The following is a 25,742-nucleotide window of genomic DNA, read 5'->3' as shown; positions in this document are numbered from 1 at the left end:
TTATGTTGTAACAGAGACCACGCAGCCCACAGAGCCTAAAATATTTACTATCTGGCCCTTTCCGGAAAAAGTCTTCTGACTCTCGCAGTAGCTTATGATTTTTACTAGAAGTTTGTGTGTGTGTGCGCATGCTTGTGCATTGGGTTTGCCTATCAAGTTATCAGACAGATTCCACATGTATCTGGTATATGCCATTTTGTTATCTTGCAGGCTTCATCTAAAAAGGTTTGCTCCACAAGCCGTTTGGAAATATATATATTTTAAAAAGATATATATATGTACATATATATATATCTTTTTGAAATTTGTATAATTTTAAAAATTAAGTTTAGGTTGCTGGCGGCACCTTGGCACAGACATGGTTCGAGCCAAGACCCTGGTGACAGAGGTCTTCCCTGAAGTAGAGGAGGGCAGATTCCCCCAGAACAATCACAGTGGGGTGGACTTTGAGGCTTGCCAGAACAGTATTGACAGGGGCAGTTTCTGAGCTAAATGAAAAGCAGCCTTTTAGATAGATTACACTGCCATTTCCTCTTGGCTGGTGGGGCTGATCAGGATTCCGGGATCCCAGCCTCACCTCCTTCCCTGGGACAGGGGCACTCTTCCTCCCCCAAGCTGCCCCCCAGTGCAGCCTCTTGTGAGGCCAAAGCCCTGCCTACCTGTTCCTGCTCCTGGGAGCTGAGGACTGGCCTCTGGACCCCTGGCATCTGGGCCAGAAGCAACACCAGAGCAGAGATTGGCTGACTCCCACCCCAAATGCCCAGCTGGGAGTGCTCGGAGGCGTGACAAATCTCAGCCTGTCGCCCGCGTGTGTTCCCTGGCCAGTCCCTCCTTGGGCCTTGCCCACAATGACCGGTCTATCACTCAGCCTCACTCATCTGCTCACCATTTCAGGACTGCTCTGTTCCTCAGCTTGCTGCTCGGGTGAGTGTGTGTGTGTGTGTGTGTGTGTGTGTGTGTGTGTGTGTTGTATGCCTGCATATGTGATGTGTGCATGGTTTTTGGAAAAAAGGCTTGAGAAGCAGACTTGTTCTGGGTGCTTTCAGCCTTCTTTAAGTCTTAAACTTCACGACCAGTGTTGGAATTGCACATAAAGGGGTTTGGCGGTGGAGTTGGTGGGGACCTTGATATACACACTCGTGTGTGTGTACTTGTGTGTGCCCCTCCTGTGACCTTAACTTTGAGGTCGCAGGCTGGCAGCTGCTGCCCCTTTGGCTTTGAAGTAACATCACGTACTGTGGTCTGGGGCCAGCCATGGTATTGGGTGGCCGAGATGCTGTCCATTATTCTCCAGGCCAATGGCTTGGGTCATGTGGTTATTGCCCCAGAGACAGTAGCCACCAAACTGCCAAATCATATTCTCTGCAGGTTGTGCCCTCACCTGCTCCCCATGCCCACACAGGGCCCAGCTGCCAGGTGGCAAATTCCTACCGTGATCTTTCAGAGACGTTCACATACCTTCAACTTTTAGGATCAGAATTTGCTTTACAAGGTGTGTGGGGTACGTGAGTGGGGGTTGGAGGAAAGGCATAGGGTGTAGCCTTCTCTGGAATCAGTGTATCAGGGAAAACTTAAGCAAACTGAAGCCAGCTCTCATGAGAACTTTGCTGCAGCTGAGATATCCAGCTCATGGTCAGGACACTCCGTGCTGCATGGAGCACGTGCCCTTCACCCCTTCTCTCCTCTCATCCTTCTTGTGCAAGTTCCAACAGGCAGGGAAGGGCCCCAAAGCGGGAGGAGGCAGACGTAAGAAGTTGGGTACTCCCCCAGTTTTGTGAGCAGTGGCAGAATAGTTAGCATATGGCTGCACCTAGAATCTTCCCACCCTGCAAAGGCAGGAGGTTTAGGGGACTTCTTTCCTTTGGTGGCTTCTGATGATACATTTGCTTGATTGGGCAGGGGGTGGGGTGGGGGTTACTGCTTGCTGCAAAAACAGGAGGCAGAAACAGAAAGGCTGTCTCTCCATACCCTACGGATGGGCTGGTCTTATGAGTGGGAGATGCAGGTGGACACAGTGGTGATCCTGGTGTCGTATGTGTGAAAACAGAATTTGGAGATGGTTTGGGCCAAGCTCCTTGTGGTGTAGGTAAGGAATCCGAGTCTCAGCAATGAGTCGTGCCGGGTCACATGGTCACTTGCACCCAGACTACTACTCTTTTTTTTTTTATTATGTTATGTTAGTCACCACACATTACATCATTAGTTTTTGATGTAGTGTTCCATTATGCATAGTTTGTGTATAACACCCAGTGCTCCATGCAGAACGTGCCCTCTTTAATACCTATCACCAGGCTAACCCATCCCTCCACCCCCTCCCCTCTAGAACCCTCAGTTTGTTTCTCAGAGTCCATAATCTCTCATGGTTTGTCTCCCCCTCCGATTCCCCCCCTTCATTCTTCCCCTCCTGCTATCTTTTTTTTTTTTTTTTAAACATATAATGTATTATTTGTTTCAGAGGTACAGGTCTGTGATTCATCAGTCTTACACAGACTACTACTCTTTGATCCAAGTCCCTATATTTCCAGGAGTTAAGTCCGAGTGAATCACACTTTCCAAGGATGTGCCCCAGAGTCAAGTGGGTATTGAGTGCAAAGGGCAAAGCCAGTATCTAAGCGGCAAACAAAACAGAAACAAAACCAAAAATCCAACATTTGCCACAAGCCTGCATTAGACCCAACATTATTTCTACCCATGAATTGGAGCTGCAGCGGCCATGTACAGTATGACTTCAGTGTCTTTAAGTCAGGGCAAGTGGTCCTGAAATTCCGTGGGAATTGGCATTTCCAAGGCAGCTGCCTGGGCCTGAGCCGCACGGCGCACCCGGGTTTCTGCAGGCCCCATGTTCCTACCCACGTGGTTGTTTCCATTACCACAGAGCCTGCTGGGGCTTTTCCAAGCTGGACCCTGGGCTCAGACACGAGTCCATGGAGGCAGCCTAGTCCTGAATGAGACCCACAGGCCACTTGGATGACACTAAAATAGACATGTGAAGTCCTGGCTAGTTGACAGGGAGGGAGGGCCGGGAAGCTGTTCCCAAACACATCCACCTGGTGGAAATATCCTGAGCTGGAATGAGCCGTAAATAAACTAGACTGTGCTAAAAACAAACATCTCCAGGGAGTTGGGGGGCGGGCAGAAATAGATGCTCTTCACCTGCTGAAAGTGAAGTCAAGGTCAAGGGGGAAAGGGCGAGGAGGGATGGGGAGAAGTGAACAATGCAGATGCCTCAGCAGGGAAAGCAACTGATAATTTATGTTCACCAAAGAGTTCTCCAGTTTCCAAGAAGAAATAAGAGAATTGCTTTGAATGATTCAGGGTCTTTCATCCATGGAAGCCCACAGAGAATGTGGGGGTGAAGGGAGGGCATATATGGTCTGGAAAAATCAATGGTGAGGAGTGCATATTAGCCACATGAATGTGCCAGCCTCCGGTACTCCTGGCGGGCGAAGACTTTGCGGAAAACCGCAACCTCAGCCCTTAGCCGTCTGCTGAGGCCGAAGAGCAGGAAAGGAGAAAATGCCTCTGGGGCGGGCGGGGGGTGGGGCGTTGAGAGGGTTCTGGAGGGCTGGTGTGTGGCTGCCACCTTCGTCCCGCACCCAGGGCAGGGGGACACCATGGAAGCTGCCCTTCTGAGCTTACTCAACACTCTAGGAAAGACACTTGAATGAATTTGAAGAGGAATGTGATTGGCACTGATGTCAAGTTTTATAACAACAAAGCTGTCGTATTTTACCCCCTGAGAGAGAGAAAGCAGCCCATGACAGGTGGAACAGATCTGCCACTCACAGCTAGGCCCCGATGTTCTGTTGGATGAAAACCATTTCGTAGGACAGCATCAGACAAAGGCCAGTCTGCGACTGTTACAGCCCATGACAGAAACAGGGCCACTGTGTCACCGTACCTGACACGGACAAAACAAGACCTCCATCCAACTGCAAACATGGCCAACCATCCCTCTGTCCTTGCTAATATGAGTGACGGCTTCTGCTTTATCTCCCACAGCTTCTGTCTCCCTCTGCTCTTCTCTTCTTCTAGATAAGAATTAAGGTAGTCATAGACTAACTTCCCGACCACATCCAGTCCAGAACGGAGCCAGACTTTGCTTCCTCAAGAGTCTCCCCCAGCATCACCTAGTGAATGCCCCAATCCTAGAACAAATCCTTTCTAACACCCTCTTACGAGATGCTGCACAGTCCCCTGGGGGTGCGTCCTCCCTCATGATGAGCCAATAGGGCCAGTTTTGTGCAACAATACGTGTGCTCCTGATGGCGTTTGGTTGGAAGCCCTTGATACTATATATCTCAGGTAGTTGCTATGGGAGCCACTTGCCGCCTTCTGTGCTCCTGACCTGTATTTCCACCTGCATGTGGAAGAGTGTGGAGATCAAGAGGAAGAACCCTGGCAGTTGTATGACCTTGGGCAAGTTGCTTTACCTCTCAGCCTCAGTTAACTGATCTGTAAAGTGGGGGGTGATGATAACAATAGTATTAACTCTCAGGGTTGCTGTGAGGATTAGGTGAATTTATATGTGTGAAGCACTTCAGTGGTGCCTAAGGATGTGGTAAGTGTTGGGGTTTTTTTTTAGTTATTATTATGAATTCGGCAAGCATTTGTGGAATATCTAGCGTATGTCAGGTACTGTGCTAGAACCTGGGGATTGAAAACTGGCTCCCATCCTCCCAGAAAGCACTGTAGTGAGGGAGATACAAGGAAACTGTTTTATCCCACAGGTAAGAACTAACATGGGGGTAAACGCAGAAAAAAAACATGGCAGGACTTTCAACCTTGGCCTGGGAAGTCAAGGAGAGCTTCCTGGTGGAGGCAGCACCTGACAGTTCTTGATGAATGAGTAAGAGTCTCCAGGATTAGGCTAGGTGGGGGTGGAGGGGACGAGTGGGATAAGAGCAGAAGGGCTGTGGCAGCCATTCAAGCTCCAAAGAACTTGCTGACTGCAGGTCTGAAGCACCAGTCAGGCATCTTTCTGTACCTCCCCACCACCCCCACGGCCTGGCCCAGTGCCTGGCAAAGCATGTGCTCGAATGAACAAACGTCTAACACCAAATTTGACAGCTTTCCCCACAAACCAGTGCCTCCTCTGACTTTTCCATCTCCTACTCTGATCACTGTGGTCCCAGGTCCCTGCAACCTCAAAACCACCCTTGACTCTTCCTCCTCTTGCGCTCCTATGACCCACTGCTCCATTGCTTTCTCCTCAGTGATGTTTGCATCGGTCCCTTTCTTTTTGTCCTCACGGCTTCCGTGGCCCTGGCAGGCCACCCCCACATCTGGCTGCTGCAAGATTGTATTGATTTTTTAAATTGTGTATGTATGTTGTATGATTTATGAATTTCATTTCAGGATCATAAAAGGGTCTTCACAAAATATTTCTTACAAGAGGAGGCACTGGGTCAGAGAGGGCCGAGGACCACTGGCACAGGCTCGTGGAGTGCTCCTCCATCGGGGAGTGAGCGTGTGGGTGTGCACGGGGCCACCATTCCTGAGGAGCACCTACCAGCTGCCTGAGGTCCGCAGCCAGGTCCTGGAGCCCAGGGTGCGAACAGTATGCAAGCACGGGCCCCTGAGAGATAAGACTGAAACTGCTGGGTTCATGGCCGAGAGGCATGCGGTAAAGTGACCTGCCCATATTCTGTGAGGCCAGAGGTTTGACGAAGGGGTAGAGGTGAGGGTATCATCATTATGAGACCCAAACTGGAAACTGTAAGGTTACAGCTTGTGGCAATTACGGGTATTACTGCTGTGAATATTCTAGTACATGTGTTTTGGTGAACATAGACCCACTTGTCTGTTGGTAAGTACCTAGGAGTGAAATTGCTGGGCTGTAGGGGATGCCCGTACTAGGCTTCAGGAGACAATACCAAGCAATTTTCCAAGGAGGTTGAATCAACTTACACTGCCCCTGGCCAGTGTATGAGTTCTGTTTGTTCCACGTTCTTGCCAACATTTGTTATTTTCTGTCCTTTTCAGTTTAGCCATTCTGGTGGGGTATGTAGTGGTTATCAACCCAGTGTTCAGCAGCTATGGAATGGATAAGTAGATTGTGCTCTAGTCACGCAATGGAACTCTATTCCGCATTAACAACCACAAGCAACACCCAAATGACCCAGAAACGCTTTGTTGAGCAAAAGAAGCCAAACACAAGAGTTCATATTGTCTGATTCCCTATATATAAAGTTCCAGAATAGATACAGTGATTCTCTGGGGTTAGAAGTCAGGATGGTGAAGAGGGAGGAGCGCAGAGATTGGACAGGAGCTTATGGGGCTTGTGGATGCTGGAGAGTTGTGTGTTTTGATCCAGGGGCTGGCTTCAAGGGTGTGTTCACTTTGCAGAAATCTATTGGGCCATAGACTCATGATTTGCATCCTTCTGTAAGGTATACTTCAACATTGAGTGTAAACTAACATTGCACTAGGGCAAGGCCCCATGTTCAATGAAGCTATCAGGGTCCAGGGCCCTCCTTTCATCTCACACCCCTGTATTGAGTCATTAGACTGTAAACTCTTTAGTGAGCCTGGGTGACACCAACTGTGTGTGTAGAGTTTAGAGTCAAATAGATGTCTTAAATCAGGGCTCTGGGTCTCTTATAATCAACGCCACCTCAGGCCCTGGCTGCCCCCTCCCTGGACAATTCCCTCTGAGCACACTTTCTAAATAATTACCAAACGCTTCCTTCTCCTCCGCTATTAGAAGTGCATTATAAGTCTGAACTTTGCATTCCTTGTCACATCTACAAAATGACAAGTCAGTCCCTGAAGAGGGAGAAATGGAACTTATTATGGTCGCAGTGTCCATACCATCTGCTTGTTTATTAACCATCTTCATTCAGCAAAGGCTGGGGGAGGACTCCATCAAGTAGCAAACAGAAGGTGCACTCATATCTAGTGGGTTAGAAATCAGATTCAGAAATCTGGGGTGTCCACATGAGTCTCCCTGGGGTTCAGTGGGCATGACAGAGGCCCCGGCACTAATGAGCAGCAATTTTCTCTGCACAGCCCTTCCCGGCCTGGATCAGAAGAAGCGTGGCGGCCACAGAGGATGCTGCCTCCTGACGCCCCCTCCACCCCCACTGTTCCCACCACCATTCTTCAGAGGGGGCCGAGGTCTGGTGAGTACCTTAGGGCTTGTGAAAAAAACAGAAATGCAGGCTCCCCAGTGCCCGCCACACAGCCCCTCATGTCCCCCCACTTGAGGTGAGCGACCTCCAGATCCTTCTTGATGGATCCAACCCATTACTTTCACACAGCAGGTTGAACCCTAGAATGGGCATTTTGCAGTTTCTGGTGTGTGGCTGTTCTCCCACTGTCTTAAATAAGTTATGGAGGGAGATTCTTCTCAGCAGGAAATTGAATTTGACACAGCATCCCGTCTTCCTGAGAACAATGAGGTGAATTTAGAGCTTTTGAGGCTCCCTTCAGCTGCTCAGATATGGAATTTCCCCTTTCTTCCCAAGTATTTATGAAATTCCCTTCCACAGCCCATATTGAATGTAGGCTGTTTCTGTGAGGGGACGCAGGACATGGTCCCTCGATAGCCATACTGAGGTGTGAGAGGGAACAGAATTTGGGAAGAAGGAAAGAGCAGGATTTGGGAAGCTGAGCTAGAAGACAGTGGGCCAGGATATTCTAGGGACTTGGGATTCTCAAATTTTTCCAGAAATTCTAAGACCTGTACTGTCCAATGCAGTAGCCACTAGCCATCTGTGACTTATACACTTTTCATGTGGCTAGTTCCAGTTAAGATGTGCTGTACGTATGGAATACACACTGGATTTTGAAGACTTAGTGTGAAAAAAGAATAAAATGTCTCATTAGTAATTTTTAAATATTGAATAGATATTGAAGTGATAATATTTGGGACATATTGGGTTAAATATATGATTAAAATTAATTTCACTTCTTTCTTTTTACCTTTTTTATGTGGCTACCAGAAAATTTAAAACTACATATGTGGCTTGCACTGGTGGCTTGCATTTTATTTCTGTCGGACAGTGCTGTCCTAGACATTGGATAAAGGCCCCTGAAATGAGCTTCCTAACTCCATCCAAAGTGGCTATTCTATCTCTGTAATCCATTCAAGCCAGGTATGTCTCAAGAGAGAACAGGAACTGGAGGCCCAGAAGGTCGTCTTCTTGGGACACTCTTTAGGGTGTCAGGGAACTACCAGTCTTGAGGACTGGACTGGGGAGCAGGACTGTGTCCAGGTGGTGACCCTTCTTCTGTCCCCCAAGTCTGACCTATCACCATGTGTTGCTTTGCATTGAAGCTTCTCTCCCCAGACATGAAGAATCTCATCCTGGAACTAGAGACCACGCAGTCCTCATGCGCGCAAGGATCGCTCGGCTCCCCTGGGCCCCCTGGCCCCCAGGTTGGTGCATTCCACCAGATCCTCTCCTGCTGTCTTCTCTTCAGAGCAGTGAAGCCCACTGGAAAGAGTCTCTTAGAGCTGCCCCTTTTAAAGTGATATGGGGGCTGTTTTTCCTTCTCTAGCTCACCTCCAGCTCCAGAGCCACGTGGATAGCACACTGATTCTTCTGCTCTGGGTAAATTCTGGCCTCCCAGCCTTGATTTCCTCATCTCTGCAACGGGGATAATAATTACCCCTGCAGTACTGGATTTTGGTGGTGGTGAGGGTTCCAAATGAGCTGCTGCCTAGATGGATGTAATTGTTACTATAATTATCATCAAACACTTGGCCACAGTGGGTTGCCCCTTCTGTGACCATTGACCCTTGCCAGTTGCCCGAGAAGTGCCTGCATTTGGTGCAGGAGAGTGGAACTGATGGGGAACTTGTTACTCTGAACTTCATTTGGCCCCCAGATCCTGCAGCCAGGCAGCCCACTGCTCCCCACTGAAGCTAAAGGGCAGAGTGAGGAATAGGCACAATGGTAGAGAAAGGATTTTCTAGGCAAACAAGAATACCCTCCAGAGACCCTGTCTCACAGGCCATGGCTCCTCTGGCCTGCGTGGGAGTAGGGGTCCATCAAGGAGGAGCACCCCCTGGCCTGGGCCTTGGGGCCTGCCATGGGGTGGGGAAAGAGGGTACAAGCAGCAGTCAGTTGCCCACATGCCTTATGAATTCTGTCGTTCCTTTCTGGGTAACCCCCTCCTATGGCTTCCCATCACGGGAGACTAAGAGCCAAAGTCGTCTCCCTGGGTTACAGAGCCCCCCGCCCCCCAGAGGACCCTGCCTGTATCTCCTGCATCGTCTCAGACCACCAATATTGCCCACCCGATGCGCATCTCTTGGGTCCTGAAGCATGCCAACCAAGCTCGTTCCAGCCTTAGGGCCTTTGTGCTTGTGGTTCTGGCTGTGTGGAATGTTCTTCCCTCTGATTTTCACCACGGCCAGCTCCTTTGTCAGAACAGTTTACAGGCCAGCTCCTTAGAAACGCCTTCCTCAACCACCCAGTCTAAAGTAGGCTTCCCCCCATCACTGTCCATCCCAATGGCCTGTTGTAATTCTCTGCATCATTTTCTCATCTCGCTGTTGCGTTCTTATTGGTTTTGTTATTGTCCCTCGTCTCTTTGGTCTTCCCTTTGTAAAATATAAGCTCTCTGGCAAGGACTGGCCTACTGTGGCCTACAGGTCTGGCGGCCGCCTGTTTTTGTAATCAAAGTTGGACTGTCTCGGGCTGCCTTTGTGCCTCAAGGGCAGAGGTAAGTGGCTGTGACAGGGATACTGTATCCGAGGCAGAGTCTACAGTATTTATTGTTTGCCTCTTAACAGAGACAGTTCGCCCACCCCTGGTCTTGAGAGCAGGGACATTGCCCATCCTGTTCACATGTTGCGCCCAGCCCACGCCAGGGCACGGGTTGTCGTAAGCTCTCCATAAATATTTGTCAAATGCAATAAAAACAGGCCTTTGGACCCAGAACTAGCTGGACGCTGCCACAGAGGGGCTAGGAAGTCTGCAGAAAGGCAGGATGGGCCCCCTGAGGGGCACCTTCGCTGAGAATTTCTATCTTCCCGCGTCTGGCAGTCTCCTCTGGTCTCAGCACACACACGTGAGGACCAGAGAGCTTGGGAAGGAAAGGGGGATTCTCTACTGACTTCAGACCAGCAGCTGTCCAACCGTGCTTGTACACCTCGAACCTCACGCAATCCCTTTGAGTCGTGCGGAGATTGTGCTGCCCAACTGGGGCGGGGGGGATTTGCAGCCCCCTCCGTTGCCTTAGAACACAGCGTAAAATGCTGTTCCCAAGCAAAATGAGATCTGTGGACCAGTAACATTGGCATCACCTGGGAGCTTGTTAAAAATGCAGAATCTCATTCTCCCCTCCCCCTACATACACACAACCCTGCTATCTGAATCTGCATTTTAACAAGACTCCCCTGCTGCCTTATCTACACATCACAGCTTGAGAAGCTCTGAGCTAGAGTACAATGGCCTGATAATAAGAAATGAGAGAATGGAACAGCATTCATCCTGCCTGGCATGTGCACGGTCCTGGGGCTCTCTGTCACCCTGGGCTCCCAGGCTTTGGGGAGTGGGGAACCTCTGCCCCTCTGAGTCACACTTTCTGGGAGCACTGATGCCCCCCTGGGCTTTGATCCTCGAGGACTTGTATACCCTGCGCCTTGTGCTATCTGCCCAAGCTGGCCCACGCAGCTCTGAAGTGAAGGCGTGCAGCACTGAGGGCCAGGTGGTGGGGCCAGTGCAGTCCCCAGTGGGTCACCAGGTGGGTGGGTGGCTGGGAGGGAGGGTGGTGAGGCCACCCTCCCAGGAAGCCCTCTTTCCACACAAGGATGCCCAGATCAGGAGGAGTGGGGAGAGAGAGAAGTGGGGAGGAGGGGAAGGTGGGAGGGTGAAAGAAGTGGTGCGGTGGAGGGGAGGGGAGGGAGAGAAGGGGGAGAGTAGGAAGGGAAATGAAGTAACTCTCCCTCCTCCCCACCCCCCCCAAACCAGAGACTGTGGTTCCCAAACTTATCTGTTCATTAGAATTCCCTGGGAACTTCAAACATTCCTGAGGCTCCTGCCCCTCTCCTTGAGATTGTGATGTAATTGCTCTGGGGTGTGCCTTGGTGTTGGGGATTTTCAAAACATCCTCAGGGGATTCTAATGTGATAGGTGTGGGAGCCGCTGAGGGAGCTGTTTGGTATTTGGACAAGTCTTACAGGAATCAGATTTCTAACAGGCTTTGTGTTAGGTGTGTTCACCTGCAGATCTTGGGGATGAAGTAGTGGCCTGGTGGGGGTTGATGGATTTCCTCTCTGCTGTACTAGGGCATTTGGAAAGCAGTTAGCCTACTGAGCATTTCATAGACGTGTGAGCACAGAGTAGCTGCATTCTGGCTGTGGATGTGCCAAGCTTTAGTGTAGTAGGTGCTAGAATCCCTGAGCTGGAGTCAGCCCTACTCCTGTGGCTGGACAATGGGACAAAAATGCTCCATTGCCCATATTCTTCACATCTTCAGGAAGGCTTTCCCTGCACCTGGTGCCCATAGATCCAGCACAGGAATTTCTAAGTTGGCTGCTCCTGTGTACAAAGCAGAATGTCCCCCCTGTCAGGGTCCCAGGGAAAGTTGGTGAGAGCAGCTGAAAAGATAAGAGAGGTGGTAAAGCATCTTGTTTTCAGCAAACAGCATTTCTTGAAGACTCTGTAGTTGTAACCAATGCACCACTGGAAACATAGCTCAGAGAAAGCTGGAAGAGGACAGGGAGCCTGGGTTGGAGGGCACAAGGGGGTCCTTCATGGGGTCCTTGGAACCCTGAGTCTGCACAGGGAACCAAGCTGCTGGAGGAGCCTCCCTCCCAGTCCTGCTTCCCTCACCACCTGTCCTGCCTTGGTTTGATATATACTTTTTCATTTCTTATCTTGATGGTGTAGGGCCCCCCGGGACTTCCTGGCAAGATAGGACCAAAGGGAGAAAAGGTATGAGCCACTACTTTCTTCAGTCCACCTCTCCTTGGTAATTCAAGCCTGTATCCTGGGATGCCATTGAGAATTTTCTGGTTGAGATTTCAAAGCATGTGCTAATTTTGCCTTAGTGCATGAGGATGGGCTCCATAATGATGGGGCTGCTGCTGCAGCCGTGAGATCCCACTGGTGTATCTCAGCTTGGCCCACTGACATGGCAGGGGTGCTGTGAGCGGCCAAGCAACCAAGCCACATGGTTATGCCCAGCCATCAGCCCTACTAAGCTCTGTGCTTCCAGAACTTCTCTTCCAAAGCAGCCTCTGCTTACCTGTCTTCTTCATCCACAGGGGGAGCTTGGCCTACCAGGAAGGAAGGTATGGTCCATGCTGTTCTGTCAGCATTACATGGGCAACTGTGCACCGCGGGTGGGGGGAGGGCGTGTGCCTGGGCACGTGCGCATGCGCTCTTAGGGGTAGGGGGGGACTAGCAGTGCACTTCCTTGGGCCACTAGCAGTGCACTTCCTTGGCCCAGGTGGACAATAATAACACTGCCATTTTGATGATGACAGTGGGCTCTTTCTGCCTGTTCTTTTGCTCAAGAGCTAGAGCCTGCTACTACCAGACATTTGGACTTCTCCCAGGGGCTGCCAAGCCTGGCCAAATTTCCGCCAACCTCAGACCATCTCATCCTGCCACCCATTAGAGAAACCCTCCAAGGCCCCAACCAGTGGCACAAAATGACTCTCGCTGTCTATTTGATTACACTGGAACAAAGTGCAAAACAGAAGCAAATGGCTTTTGCCTTTTGGCCCAGCTGAAATAAATGGGAGTTACTTAAGGTCACAGGCACTCTGAGTGAACAAAACACATGTCATCAAGACTCTCATTCATGTCAGGAAAGAGTAAACCAGCAGCCACTCACTGTGGTCAATGGATACTGGCACTGAAACTGTGGGTCTCGGGGGTAGAAGGAGGTACAAGACTTTGGCCAAAAAAGATGTCCATGATTCTAAATATAAATTACTATTTTTCTGGTTAAATGTTTTACTCAAATGGTTTCACTATCAACAGAAGCCTCAAACAGACCTTTGCAAAGCAAAATTACGTCCCTCCAGGGCCCAGATCACAGCTCCAGCTGAGGCACAGTGGTTATCTGAAGTGCTGGGCTGGAAAGGATTCTGGGATGGTCTCCATACTCAGAACGAACGAGGACCATGATTGATCATGGGCTGCCATGAACGTCATGACGTCTGCTATGAACAGGGGCGACGAGAGCAGAAACCAGTACACATGCCAGCATTTGTGATCTCTGGTTTAAGGGTTGAGCCTTCCACATGTCTAGCTAGGCTAATTGTGAAATTAGCCAATGTGTGCAGAGGTTGAGATGGACCCCAAGTCCCTGCTCCCGCTTTCTCTTGTAAGGCTTGCTCTTCCATAGCTCCTGGCTTAGGCTGGTTTCCCTAGAAGCAGAGGTAGAGGCCACGTGTGCCATGTGCAAGCGAATGACTTATGGGAGCGCTCTCAGGAGGATCCTGGGGGCAGGGGGAGCTGGATGGTGCAGGGGAAGAAGCCCAGCTTGGGCACGGTGTCAGATGAAGTCCATCTTCAGCCTCATTCCTAGGGGAGCTCTGGAGTGTGAACTGCACCACAGGGTTTGTCCTGCCTTGAGGTAAGGGAGTTGGGCTGTTGGCTGCAGGGAGAACAGGTACATAAATTGCTAGGCAGCTCCAATTACCCATGGGCAAATTTCACAGTTGCAGGTTGCAGGAATGAGAGGTGGCAGCAAGGCAGGTAGCCCCTGGGGGATGAGCACAGTGAGCAAATGAAAAAGTTTTTGAGGGAGTACCAACAGCATCTGCTAGTGCACCCCAAACAAAATCCTATCCCATTCCATACTGTATCCTTGGGGAGAACCTACTGCAATGCAAGGAACATTTGGGTGGGTGGAGGTGATAAAGCTCAAAAACCAAGAAGTTTAGAATCGCTTCTCCACCACCTTCCTTTCTTTTCCTCCCACCTTCTATTTCTTGGGTAGAATAAGATCTTCTATGTTGACATAATGTGATGCCAAGGACTTGAACTTATATCTAAGTAACCCAACTTCCGAGGCTATCAATCTTTGGAGGGTGAACCCAGAGGCCATGCTTAGGGACCCCACAGTTCCCTTTGGACCCCCAAAACAAATCTTATTTCCTGGAAGGAGGGAAAGAAACCCAATCATCCTGACTTTTGTTGTTCATTTTTGAAGGGTAGACCCGGCCCCCCGGGTGTTCCTGGCATGCCCGGGCCAGTCGGCCCCGAAGGACCCAGGGTAAGTTTGGCACACTCTCGGGGCTCACGTGGTATCAGAACATGAGGGGAGAAGATGTCAGCCCCTCTGGCCTTTGGCACATAGTGAACTCATTTCCTTGAGAGGAGGAAGGAGAAGAGAAGATGAGGATTGCCCAGAGGTCCCCAAATACTTTCTCCTTCACTTGGACTACAAGACCTTGGTCCATGCAACAGCTCTGCTCCTGTTGGGGGGAGCAATGAGGGTCTGCTCCCCTCTTTCACAGGGGCCCTGGTTCTCCTTCGTCCTCAGAGTTAGCATGCAATTCTTTCGTTTCCCCAAGATGACCCCAAGAGGGGCTTGGGTCTGGAAAGCTATTGGCAGGAGACTGGGGGTTGGGGGGTGGGCCCTGGCTAGCTGGAAAGACTGGAATCCTACATTTAGACAGGGATTGCCAAATGCCGATAAAATCCCATTCTTCAGACAGATTATGGGAAACTGACACATTCACATCCATGCCTTTGTTTATATTCTTCTCACTTTGGTCATAAAGTGTTGGGTGTAGGTTTGACCTGCAGAAATCAGGGATGGGCAGGTGAATGTCTTTATGCTCTGATTTACTTACCAGCTGTATTTATTATGGGAATAGAAAACTGTGCTCCCAGCGCTCTTAGGAAAAGTCCCAAGGATATTTTTTCTAAAAATCCACTGTGTAGAGCTAAACTGTCCAATATGGCAGCAACTAGTCCTTAAAATGTGGCTGGTACAACTGAGGAACTGAATTTTTTATTTAAGTTTGAATTTAAAGACCTTTACTCAGTTCAGTTATTTGAAAATCTTTAAGCATGTTTGGAGCAACTTGAATGTGTGAATCTGCTTTTTCAACTCTAAATTTTACGAAATCTAAATACAGATCAAATATTTTGGATGAAAATTTAATGCCTGAATTGAGATGTGACTTAAATATAAAATACACAACAGATTTCAAATATGTATTATGAAAAACAGAATGTAAAATACCTCACTAATTTTATATTGGTTATATGTTCAAATGATAATTAGATTAAATAAAATGTTATTAAAGTTAATTTTACCAGTTTTAATGTGACTTTTAAAAAATTCTTAATTAAGTGCAAGTACCTTATATTTCTACTTTTTAGCCCTGGTATATAATTTTTAGCACAGACGGTACCGAGGCCACCCATGAGCCTTAGCCCCTTGTCTCAGTAATGCATGCCCAGAGGCGGGTGTTCACTCTGTTTGGCTGCAAACCTAGGGTGAGAGTATATGGAAATGCCTGAAAGGCCCTCCCTATGCAAAGAACAAAGCAGGTGAAGTTTTTTGGGGGGTTCTGACACTTAGTCCTATGAGGCCCCAGTGCCCCCATGCTCTCTCCCCACCCTCTCACAACACACTCCAGGAATAGATGGAGCATTTATAGCATCTTAGCATTTAGTTTGGAGATCTGCTCTGCCTGGGGCAATTTCATTTTATGTTAGTCTCAAATACCAGAATGAAATGTGGACCATAGAGCCTTGAACCCCTGGGAGTGAGCAAGGGGGCATGTGGGGTCCTCAGATTCACCAGCCAGCCCCAATGTCCCTAGTTCCATCCTAATCTTGCCCATGATTCTCCTGGTTCTGTTTCTCTAGTAAAAGTCACTGTAGGTCCTTTCCCCTTCTTCTTCTAATTCCCACAGGGTGAAAAAGGTGACCTGGGTATGATGGGCTTGCCAGGGTCAAGAGGACCAATGGGCTCCAAGGTCAGTGTGTTGGTCCAGGTGGACATTCCCAGGTCTTCTTACTAAGGTTCTAGAACAGCTGCTGTCCACAAAGTCGGGACTGGGTGGAGCTGCCGTCCCAGGTTTGGGGAACATCAGAGATATTGGAAAGCCCAGTGCCAGAGTGCTTGCCTTTATCAGCCCTTTGGGGGACATGATGCCTGGGACAAAGGGCATGGAGATGACCTTCTCCTGGGCAGGGAGAGTCCAGCTTCTGAACAACAAAGCAGATGGAAACCTTTGTTCGGGCCTTTGTGGTTAAGAAAAGCAATGTTCTTTTTAGGCCTGGTATAAACATAACCCTCAGGGACATCTTTGTGTTTACTGTTACAACCCCCACTAAAACTTGCAGCACCAGGTGGGGACACACCTCACCATCATATTCAGGGATTCCTTCCACTCTTGCACCAAACCCAAAGGTCCTATAGGGCTAATCCCAAATGTACCTTTTCCTTTCTTTTAGGGTTACCCTGGATCCAGAGGGGAAAAGGTTAGTGTTTGTCTCTGGTGGCTTCCCAGAACCTGGTCTGGGCTATTGGCTCTGGGGTCAATGATAAGCAGAGGACAGGCCCAGGTTTCTCTTAAGTTAGTGACTATAGTGACCATTCCTAGATATTCCCCTGTCCTTCGTCATTGGGCTGAGAGAGCAGTGAGGGGTCTCCGGAGGCAGGGCATGGGCAAGGGAGGAGCTCCAGTGGAGGTAGAGGCCTCTCACATGGAGCAGATGAGCAGTTGAAGGTTGTGCCCGGTGGAGAGGGAGCACTGCTTGCTTGGGGGGTACTGGAAGAAGATGGCTGACGTGTGTCTTTAGATTAAGCTTCCATCACACAACCCTCTCACCTGTCAAAAACCAAACCAAACCAAACAAAAAACCCAGGCAGAAACTGGGGACAAATTTCCTACAGGATGAGAGAGGATCTGGGACCCAGGATTTTCTGTGAGTTGTCTTTCATTAATGCAAAGGGTCTTTGTGGTCCAAATAAAAGGTAGATCACAAAGCATTCCTTCCTTGGGCAAGTCGCCTAATCTCTGAGCCTACTTCTTTGCCTGTAAGATGAGGGTGTTGGCTTAGGGAGCTTTCATTGTGAAATGCTCCAATTTTCCCCCCAGGGTATTAACTCTGACTCTCTGCTGTGGTTTCCTCCTAGGGATCCAGAGGTGAAAAGGGTGACCTGGGTCCCAAAGGAGAAAAGGTAATGGCCTTTGCATGGAATGATAAACTACAACGGAAGTGGCAGCCCCTTGTGGGCTGTCCAGCTGACTGGCTGGCTGACTGACTGGGCTCTTATCTTGAAAATGGCAGACCACACTCTTCCACAGCCCTCTCAGGCCCTCTCTTAAGAGATAGTCACTCTGTGTGTCACTCTCTTCACAGGGTTTCCCGGGATTTCCTGGAATGCTGGGGCAGAAAGTAAGTACTTAAAAGTAGTAAGAAGGGGCCTCGGTAACAAATTAGACCTTCTACGCACTACACAAAGAGCTCTGCCTCTCTGTCCATCAGGCAGAGAAAGCGGGTTTTTCCATGGAAGGTTCTGGTTTGGAAGAGGAGCAAGTTGCCGTGCACATTGATGAGAAGGTGCCAACATGGTCTGAGACCTCCCTCCGATTCAGTGGGAGGGAGAGGACACCCCATCCAGGTAGAGAGGCCTTTCTTTGCATCTCCTACCTCTCAGAGGGCCATGGTAGCATTCAGAAGCAGAAGGCATCGTGACAGAGGGATCAGATCTGAGCTGCCACGATCGCGGGCCCCAGTGTGAGGCACGGGCATCTTTGGCCTAAGGCCATTACTGGCAGGCACTCAACTCAGACCTTCTTCAAGGGCACCCTCGGTACGCAGAGTTATTTTAGTTAAATTTTTTATTTAAACGGTTAAATATTTAGTGTGATTTCATGGATATCCAGCTGGGAACAAGGCTTACTAAATATGGAGTTCATTCAGTTGACTTGAAGAAAAATATCCAAAAACTAACAATAGAGTGGTGTGTAGATACGACAAAAATTGTGAAAGTGGCAATTGACTGGCAGATTTCCAGAAACTTCTACTTAGGTTAGGGTCTGGCGAAGAATGGGGGGTGGTGAGAGGAGGTGTCAGGGGATAAAGAGAGAGCGTGAGAGCGTACCTAACTGGCCACTGAAAACACCTCTATCTAACGTTGTAATGGTGGTTCCTCATGCTGAAAGCCAGTTGACCTGGGAGGTTGTCATTTTTCCCCAAGCCTCAGAGCATACTATTCTTTAAACATGCAAATGAATGCTTTCTTAGAATCCTAATTGTTTTTCAAGTTTATCTTAAAGTTTTCTTTTCCAAACTCAAACAATTTTTGTCTGACGTTCATCCAGGAGAACATATTTAAATAATTTTAATCATCTGACAGTAATTTATTATTATTTATCACTGCCTTAAGCAGTTCCTGCTATTCCCTAAGTGGAATGTTGGGTTAAAAATAAATAATTACATAAGCAAGTTAAAGGAAACATTAAAGAGAAAAAAAAATAATTTGATTTAAAAATATTTAGGCTAGGTTTTCATTCAGTGCAAGAGTGAACATCAAAGAATAATAAATTATTGTGGAATTAAGTATGACAGCTTCTCTGGCCTCTGCATCCTTTACTAGACTTGCCATCTAGAGTTCTCTTTCCCTTTCATGGCAGGCTGTTTTGAGACAAAGATGATATGATAACAATAATTAGGTCTTAGAAATTAGATCAAGAACTTACTGGCTGCTTCCAGTTGATGAAGAGAGGGGCCAAACTTCCTTCTGCCAATCTTTAAAAAGAAACAAAAAACAAAACCAAAAACCACTTATACTGTTTATGCTGCTGTTTTGTCCAAGCCAGACAAAATACCCCGTGACCGCCTCTAAACAGCTGAGGAGAATTGTACAAACATCTCTGTAGCCACCTAGAATCCGTGTTATCCTCCCCACACTTCTGAAATGCCTAGATGCTGGAGGACATGACAGTTGGGAAGAAATCACAGGTTTAAGAACAATTCTTGGTGTGGCAAGATGTTGATGGCTTGGATAGGGACAAGTTTGTTACATTGGCTGAGTGACAGATAATTTCAGAGCTTTATGCTTGGTCCTTACTCTGTATTAGTTTTTTCTGAAATTTTCTATTGTGTTACTTCCTCTGACTTCCATGTGGAGAGCCTTCTGGGTGTTTGTTGTTCTCTCTGAGTGCCTGGGGTAGCTCTTCATGGACACTGGCTGCTGACTAACAGAAACTCTCATGGTTGCTCTTGCTAAACTTAGCTTGGTGGTGGTGCATCCTGGACTCTAGAGGGATAACTGGAGGTAGGAATGATGTTCTGTGGGGTCCCTGACCCAAAGAAACAACAGGTGGCCCTGCAATTCCAGAAGAACATGGGGAAGGAGAGAAGCTATAATGGAGAAATGGGTTTGACAAAAGGTTGGCTTTAAACTATGGAATTCTGCAATTGGTGCATTTGGTTCTGATAGCTCAGAGTAGGGCTTTTCAATTAAGAATACTGTTGACATTGCTTTCTGTGCCTTTTTTTTTTTTTTAAGATTTTTTTATTTATTTATTTGACACAGAGAGACAGAGTGAGAGAGGGAACACAAGCAGGGGGAGTGGGAGAGGGAGAAGCAGGCTTCCCGTGGAGCAGGGAACCCGATGCGGGGCTCGATCCCAGGACGCTGGGATCATGACCTGAGCCGAAGGCAGACGCTTAACGACTGAGCCACCCAGGCGCCCCGCTTTCCGTGCCTTTTACAATAATTATATTGAGCATATGAATATATGTCTGGAATATTTTTCTCCACAGTTTTCAACTAACTCAAATGAAAGTGAGCTGGAACTAAACCAGTTTTTACAGAAGAGTAGGCAAATGTATAACCCTAAATAAAGGTCCTTACATGTGGAGAAAATTTCCAAAGATGATAGTTGTCAAAACTGTGTTCAATCATTCAAAAACTCAGAGATTGGAATTCATGCTAAAAACAAAACACAACATACAATTTTGACTAAAAGAGAAAGCATTTTTCCCCGGCAGCATGCCGTGTCATAGGCACACATGTCACTGACATGCAGGAATCTCCTACTTTGGCCATTCAGGATTGTGATTTGGGACACCAAAATGTGTGCTGCCCAGCAGCTGTCTCTTTCAGATAATAAATAACCCACTTGGGGTAACCTTCTCCTTTCCTTCCTCTTCCTTGAAAAACCTATCTACCTTTCACATGACTTCATCACTTTCCCAATCTCCCACATTGGCCAGTTGGAAGAGGTCTAGAATGATCAAGTGCACTGCCCTCATGACCAATGATTGGATGGACCTATAGAGATGTGCCTGCTCCACATGCCCTAATTCTTTTCTTGCTTCTCTTTCTTCTTTCCAGGGTGAAATGGGTCCAAAGGGTGAGCCTGGGATAACAGGACCCAGAGGACCCAGAGGAAGACCAGGAAAACGAGGCAAGCTGGTAAGGATCCCAGTGCTTACCATGCCCCTGAAGTCAGACCCTCCTGATGTAGGCAGGTGGTGTAGAGAGGCAGACAGCTGAAGCCAATCAGAAATATTCCATAGGCACAGTCCCCAGTGTCGTCGAGGCTGGCGGGCAGAAAGAGCACCACTTCCAGGAGCTCCTGTTTCTCTAGGCTAACCAAGGGTTGAAGCAGGTGGGAGCGAACGCTCCATTCAAACCGTGTCCAAGGCCAGAAGTAAGAGTGGATCTTTGGTTCATAAGAATGGGTCTATCTTAACCAAAGCAACTGGGAGTAGAAGCCAGATCTGGTTGTTCATCCAGAAAACTTGCTTTTTGCCTCAATGCCCCAGACACAAATGGAGTTTTGGAGAACAGCCCAAATATCTCCTTGCTGTTGAAGGGTCTTCTGGGTCTCAAGGATACAGTGGTTTTTCCCAGGCCCCTGAGAAATCAGACACCCGATTTGTAAGTGACTCCACTCTCTTTATGGGCGCTATTACGGGCTTAGGGAAGTTGTTTGAAATCCCCTGGTCAGAAGGCATGGGTGTCAAACCATGTGATGTGATAGGGAAAGGAAAGATGAAGGCACGTTTGCCTTAGCTGGCTTTAGAGCTGTGTTGAGTGCCTCAGAGAAACTCCTCATCTGTTCTCTAATGGACAGGCGTCCTTTACTTTTTTGGTTGTCAGTTTGTAGGCTTTTTACTTCTTTTCCCATTAAAGGGTAATATATGCTCATCACAGAAAACTTGGAAAATTCAGAAAATAGGAGGGAAGTCATCTAAAGGCCTAACACCCAGACATAACCATTTCAGTGTACTTCCTTCCAGTGTTATTTCTTTGTGAACTTCCTAGTTGTTCATGTCTTTTATATCCAATATATAGTTGTTGTATCCTAAAACTGTAACTTAAAATCACAGCATACACATTTTTGCTCATTACTGCACATACTGTTTTTTTTAAGATTTATTTATTTGTGAGAGAGAGCGAGCATGCGCACATGTGCGCAAGTGGGGGGTGGGGAGGTGCAGAGGGAGAGGAAGAGAATCCCGAGCAGACGCCCCGCTAAGCACGGAGCCTGACAGAGGGCTCGATCCCGCGATCCTGAGACCACGATCCGAGCCAAAGCCAGGAGTCAGACACCACCAACTGAGCCACCCAGGCACCCCCTCATTAAGTACTTTTAAACATCTTTTTAAAATGTCTGCAATCACATTTTATAAATGAGTAAGCAGTAGATTGCTTGGACAAGAGAGGCCTAGCCAAATTATATATAATGCTGAGAGGTGAACATCTTTGGGTGCAAACCTTTCTCCATTCTTCATTCTTTCCCTAGGCTAGATCCGTGGTGCTCAAACTTGAGCGTCTTGAGTAAGCTGGGGGCCGATTAGATACAGGTTTTCTGCCTCAGGTGCCATGGTTGTAGTTCAAGGTTTGCCCCTCATCACCCCCAGTGCCTGGGCCTTACTTCCCAGTGCATCTGATATAATTGACCTGGCTTGGGGCTCCAGCATGGGTGGGTGGTTTTTAAAGCTCTCCACATGACTCTTTTTTTTTTTAAGATTTCATTTATTTATTTGAGAGAGAGAGAGAGTGAGCATGAACAGGGGGATGGGCAGAGGCAGAGGGAGAAGCAGACTCCCCACTGAGCAGGGACCCCGATGTGGGGCTGGATCCCAGAACCCTGGGATCATGACCTGAGCTAAAGGCAGATTCTTAACCGACTGAGCCACACAGGTGCTCCTCTCCACATGATTCTAGTATGTAGCCAGGGTTCAAAACAATGGTAACAGTATGAAACCAATTCTGGTCTTTTCCAAGCGAACTTAGGAATGACACAGCCTCCAACCTGAATACAAATTCCACTATAACTTCTGAAGTCGCAGTAGTCCAGTTCAGTTTTCTAAGTCTTAAATGGCTGGCATGTCCATGACTTCACAGTGATGCCACAATTCCCTAAAAACTTGGCTCAGGAAAAGGAGAAAAAAAAAGGAAAATCTTTTTCTTCCCTACTGCTGGATTCCATGCAGAATGTTTTATGCTTGGGGTTCAAGAAGCCTGCTGGCTTCGGTCCTTCTGGTGCTTTTCTTGGACAGTATTTGTCTTTTCCTGGTGACGGCTTGAGACAAGAAGGCTATTTCCTGACACTGTTGAGAATGATTCAGTCGGAGCAATCTTAAAACTACTCCAGGACCATGTGTGGGAGCTGAGAGAAATGAGTTCATCCTTCCTACAAGATGTTATAAACAAGCCGAGTGCGCTCCGAACCCTCCTTGCCTGTCTAGACAGCAGACTTTAGTTGTTAGCCTTGGGAGACCGCCATGGTCCTTTTCTTTCTTTTCTTTCTTTCTTTTTTTTAAATCCTTAATTAGTTTCGTACCATAGAGTATTATACATTGAATGTTGCTGGGCCAGTGGTACTAAGAGTTTCTGGAGGTTATCATAAGTCGATCCAACTCCTGGAATCAGAGATCTGGAAGGAACTTCAGGAGATCCGAATTTCAGAGCCAGAAGGATTTTAGAGACCACCTCATCCATTTCCCTCGGTCTAGTCACAAGGAAACTGAGGGACAGGGCAGTAGAGTGACCCCCTCAGCCAAGCAAGCTTCCAAGGCAGCATTGGAGCTTAGAGAGCTGAGACCTACTTTTCCCCACACATCTCTCCTCACTTTCATGCTTCAGCATTTGCCTTCAACCAGGCTCAGGAAAACCGCTCTTGACTCTATTATACAAATCTTCAGTGAAGGAGACAGAACAACTTCCTTGAGAGACATCACCAAACTTTGTGGCAGTAAAGTGAATAAAGAAGAATGCCTTTCCTGGAAAGCACTGCTCAGTGAATCCTGCTCATAGAGACATGGCTTATTCTAAACAAATGACTGATACACAGAATATTCCATTATTGTTTGGTGTCAGAATCAAGGAGTGCTTCCAGCTCCTTCAAGCTGTGACATTTCCTGTGTTCATAGTCAGCTGATGTGGCTTTTAGAAAAACAAGCCTTAACCGTGGCTATATTAAGATGGTGTGACCTTCTTTGCTATTCTGGGACCCATCTTAGTTACCAAGTGTCAGCCTGGGCAAAGGCTTAAGAACTCCCTCCATCAGGATGGAATTGGAAATAAACTCTGACCTCACAGGTCCCATATTAAGAATTTAAGAACTCCTAAAAATAAATAAATAAATAAATAAATAAGAATTTAAGAACCCCTTAGACATTGCCAGGAGAGACTGCAGAGCCATGTTGACAAAGCGGCAGGTCGCGTGTCACTGTTGTGATTGGAAAGGAGTGCCCTGCCCCCCTGCTTCCCAGACTTGGGGAAGATTATGTTTCATTACATGGGCAGGCCTGCCAAGGCACAAGTGTAGAAAGGGGATCCAGGTCAAAAATGTCCTGCATCAATCACTGTCCTGTTTAGGCCCAGCGCAAGAGCAGATAATTAGCAAATTGTTTGGGAGAAGAACCTACAGACGTTGGTTTTGGGGTCATTCCTCAGAGCAACCCTAAGGAGGAAATCTTTGCTCTTGACCGTCTCAGAACAGGCAGCAAGGAGGACATCCTGTGTGGAATGGCTACAGCTCCAGGTGTGCCTCTCTTTAAGAAATCAGGCCTTTTCTAACCACGTGAAAAAGATGAAACCAAGCCAGTTGCTATGATAGTCAGCTTGACACCCCCACCCCCGCAACACTTGGTTCTACGTAAACCACTTTTTTTTATTTATTTTTTTATTATTATGTTATGTTAATCACCATACAGTACATCATTAGTTTTTGATGTAGTGTTCCATGATTCATTGTTTGCGTATAACACCCAGTGCTCCATTCAATATGTGCCCTCTTTAATACCCATCACCAGGCTTCTTCACCTCTGGGAGCTTTATTACTCTCACAACAAAGCTGTGAAGGTGTGTGTTTAATGTAATGGCCCATTTTATAGATGAGAAAACTGAGGCACAAAACAATGACTTGCATGACCCGAGGTCTCATGGCCAATGTGAAAACCCAGGTCTCTTACTTCCAGCTCAACAGAACTACTTCCCGTTTGTGTTGTCAACATCTTCCTCCTCCTTCATTTAATCTGGGAACAAGACAAATTCTGGCCCACAGGGAGCCTATATTTCATAGAGAAACATTGATGAAAGGACCGCACAAATAATGATGTGTTCCTGAGTTGGGTAAATGCCAGGAAGAAAAGGGGCCTAGTTCAGAGAGCCTGTGACCAGGAGAACTCACTCGGTCTGGCAAGGTCTAGCAAGGTCCGGGAAGGCTGTGCTGCGGTGACACTTTACCTGAGAGCTAACAGCTGGGAGGGAGTTAACCAGGCGGAGGAGTGGACAGGGAGTTTGGGCAGGGAGGAGGGAAATAAAAGGCATGGTGCTCTTGAAGACCGAAAATACTGGAAGACTGGAACAAGATTGGAAAGGCCAGCCATGCAGTGCTTTGTAGGCTGAAATAAGGATCTGGGTCTTTATCCTGAGAGCAACGGGGAGCCTTTTGATGGAAACGGCTCTTGAAGTAAAATAGAAATGGTCTTGACGAGCAAGCAGAGGCCTGAGTCCTAGGCAACAAGTCTGTTGCCTCAATGCTAGGTGCCTTGCATGAATTTCTGCTCTTTCCTGAGCCTCTGTTTCCCCTTCTGCCTGGTGAGGGGAGTGGGTTGGACTGGTTCCTTTCAGCAGTCATGTGCCATGTTTCTGGGAGAGAGCAAGAAGTAATGTCTGCAAACTTGTAACCATCACAATCTCAAATATCACTTGCCCTGAGTTTTTGTTTTGTTTTGTTTTTTAAGTAGGCTCCACACCCAACGTAGGGCTTTGAACTCACGACCCTGCAATCAAGGGTCACATGCTCCACCAAATGAGTCAGTCAGGTGCCCCTGCCCTGAGCTTTTTAGGAGCTTGATGGTCAAAGCCTCAGGTGCATCCTGCCCTGGGCTCCTGCAAGGTGGTCCCTGATTTAGACATAAATGGGGAAGGAAGTTTGCCATGTCATGTTATCATAACAGCCTCTGCCTTTCTCTCTGTCAGGGGCAGAAGGGAGATAGTGGAGTAACGGGCCCACCAGGCAAGCCTGGGCCTTCTGGTCAACCTGGCCGTCCAGGTCCCCCAGGCCCCCCGGGCCCCCCATCTGCAGGTAAGAGCAACATTGCTTCACGTGATCTACAGTGTCGCCCTCCTGGCCGCCCTCCCCAGAGAGGGCACAAGGAGATGCCGCAGAGATGCCTTGTGTTTTGAGTTAGAAACTACTAGAGGCACTTCAACATATTTATAATTTCTCCACAGTTTGGGTCTTTCAACTTTAACACAAGAGAGGTAAAAGCCATCCTGATTCTGTTGTAGGATTTTAGAGAACAAATAGAGGAGAAAACAAAGGGAAC

The 25,742-nt window shown here is 47.9% G+C and overlaps 1 protein-coding gene across 3 annotated transcripts in view; it reads left to right on the top strand.

Moving 5' to 3' along the window:
* COLQ (collagen like tail subunit of asymmetric acetylcholinesterase) overlaps positions 1-25,742 on the top strand; it is a 60,821-nt gene that overhangs the window by 20,653 nt on the left and 14,426 nt on the right. For 2 of the 3 annotated variants that reach the window (XM_032408741.1, XM_032408742.1), the window contains exons 2-12: positions 7,012-7,124; positions 8,282-8,383; positions 11,847-11,891; positions 12,224-12,250; positions 14,125-14,187; positions 15,845-15,907; positions 16,389-16,415; positions 17,074-17,118; positions 17,301-17,336; positions 20,287-20,367; positions 25,393-25,498. In XM_032408741.1, the coding sequence (XP_032264632.1) occupies positions 7,012-7,124; positions 8,282-8,383; positions 11,847-11,891; positions 12,224-12,250; positions 14,125-14,187; positions 15,845-15,907; positions 16,389-16,415; positions 17,074-17,118; positions 17,301-17,336; positions 20,287-20,367; positions 25,393-25,498 (708 nt within the window). Of the gene's footprint in view, positions 1-344; positions 925-7,011; positions 7,125-8,281; positions 8,384-11,846; positions 11,892-12,223; positions 12,251-14,124; positions 14,188-15,844; positions 15,908-16,388; positions 16,416-17,073; positions 17,119-17,300; positions 17,337-20,286; positions 20,368-25,392; positions 25,499-25,742 lie in introns of those variants that run through there. The other variant, XM_032408743.1, reaches the window with a different exon arrangement.

Source organism: Phoca vitulina, unplaced genomic scaffold (assembly GCF_004348235.1).
Source record: "Phoca vitulina isolate PV1807 unplaced genomic scaffold, GSC_HSeal_1.0 scaffold10, whole genome shotgun sequence".
Taxonomy (NCBI): Eukaryota; Metazoa; Chordata; class Mammalia; order Carnivora; family Phocidae; genus Phoca; species Phoca vitulina.
This window is presented reverse-complemented; position numbering and strand designations above follow the sequence as displayed.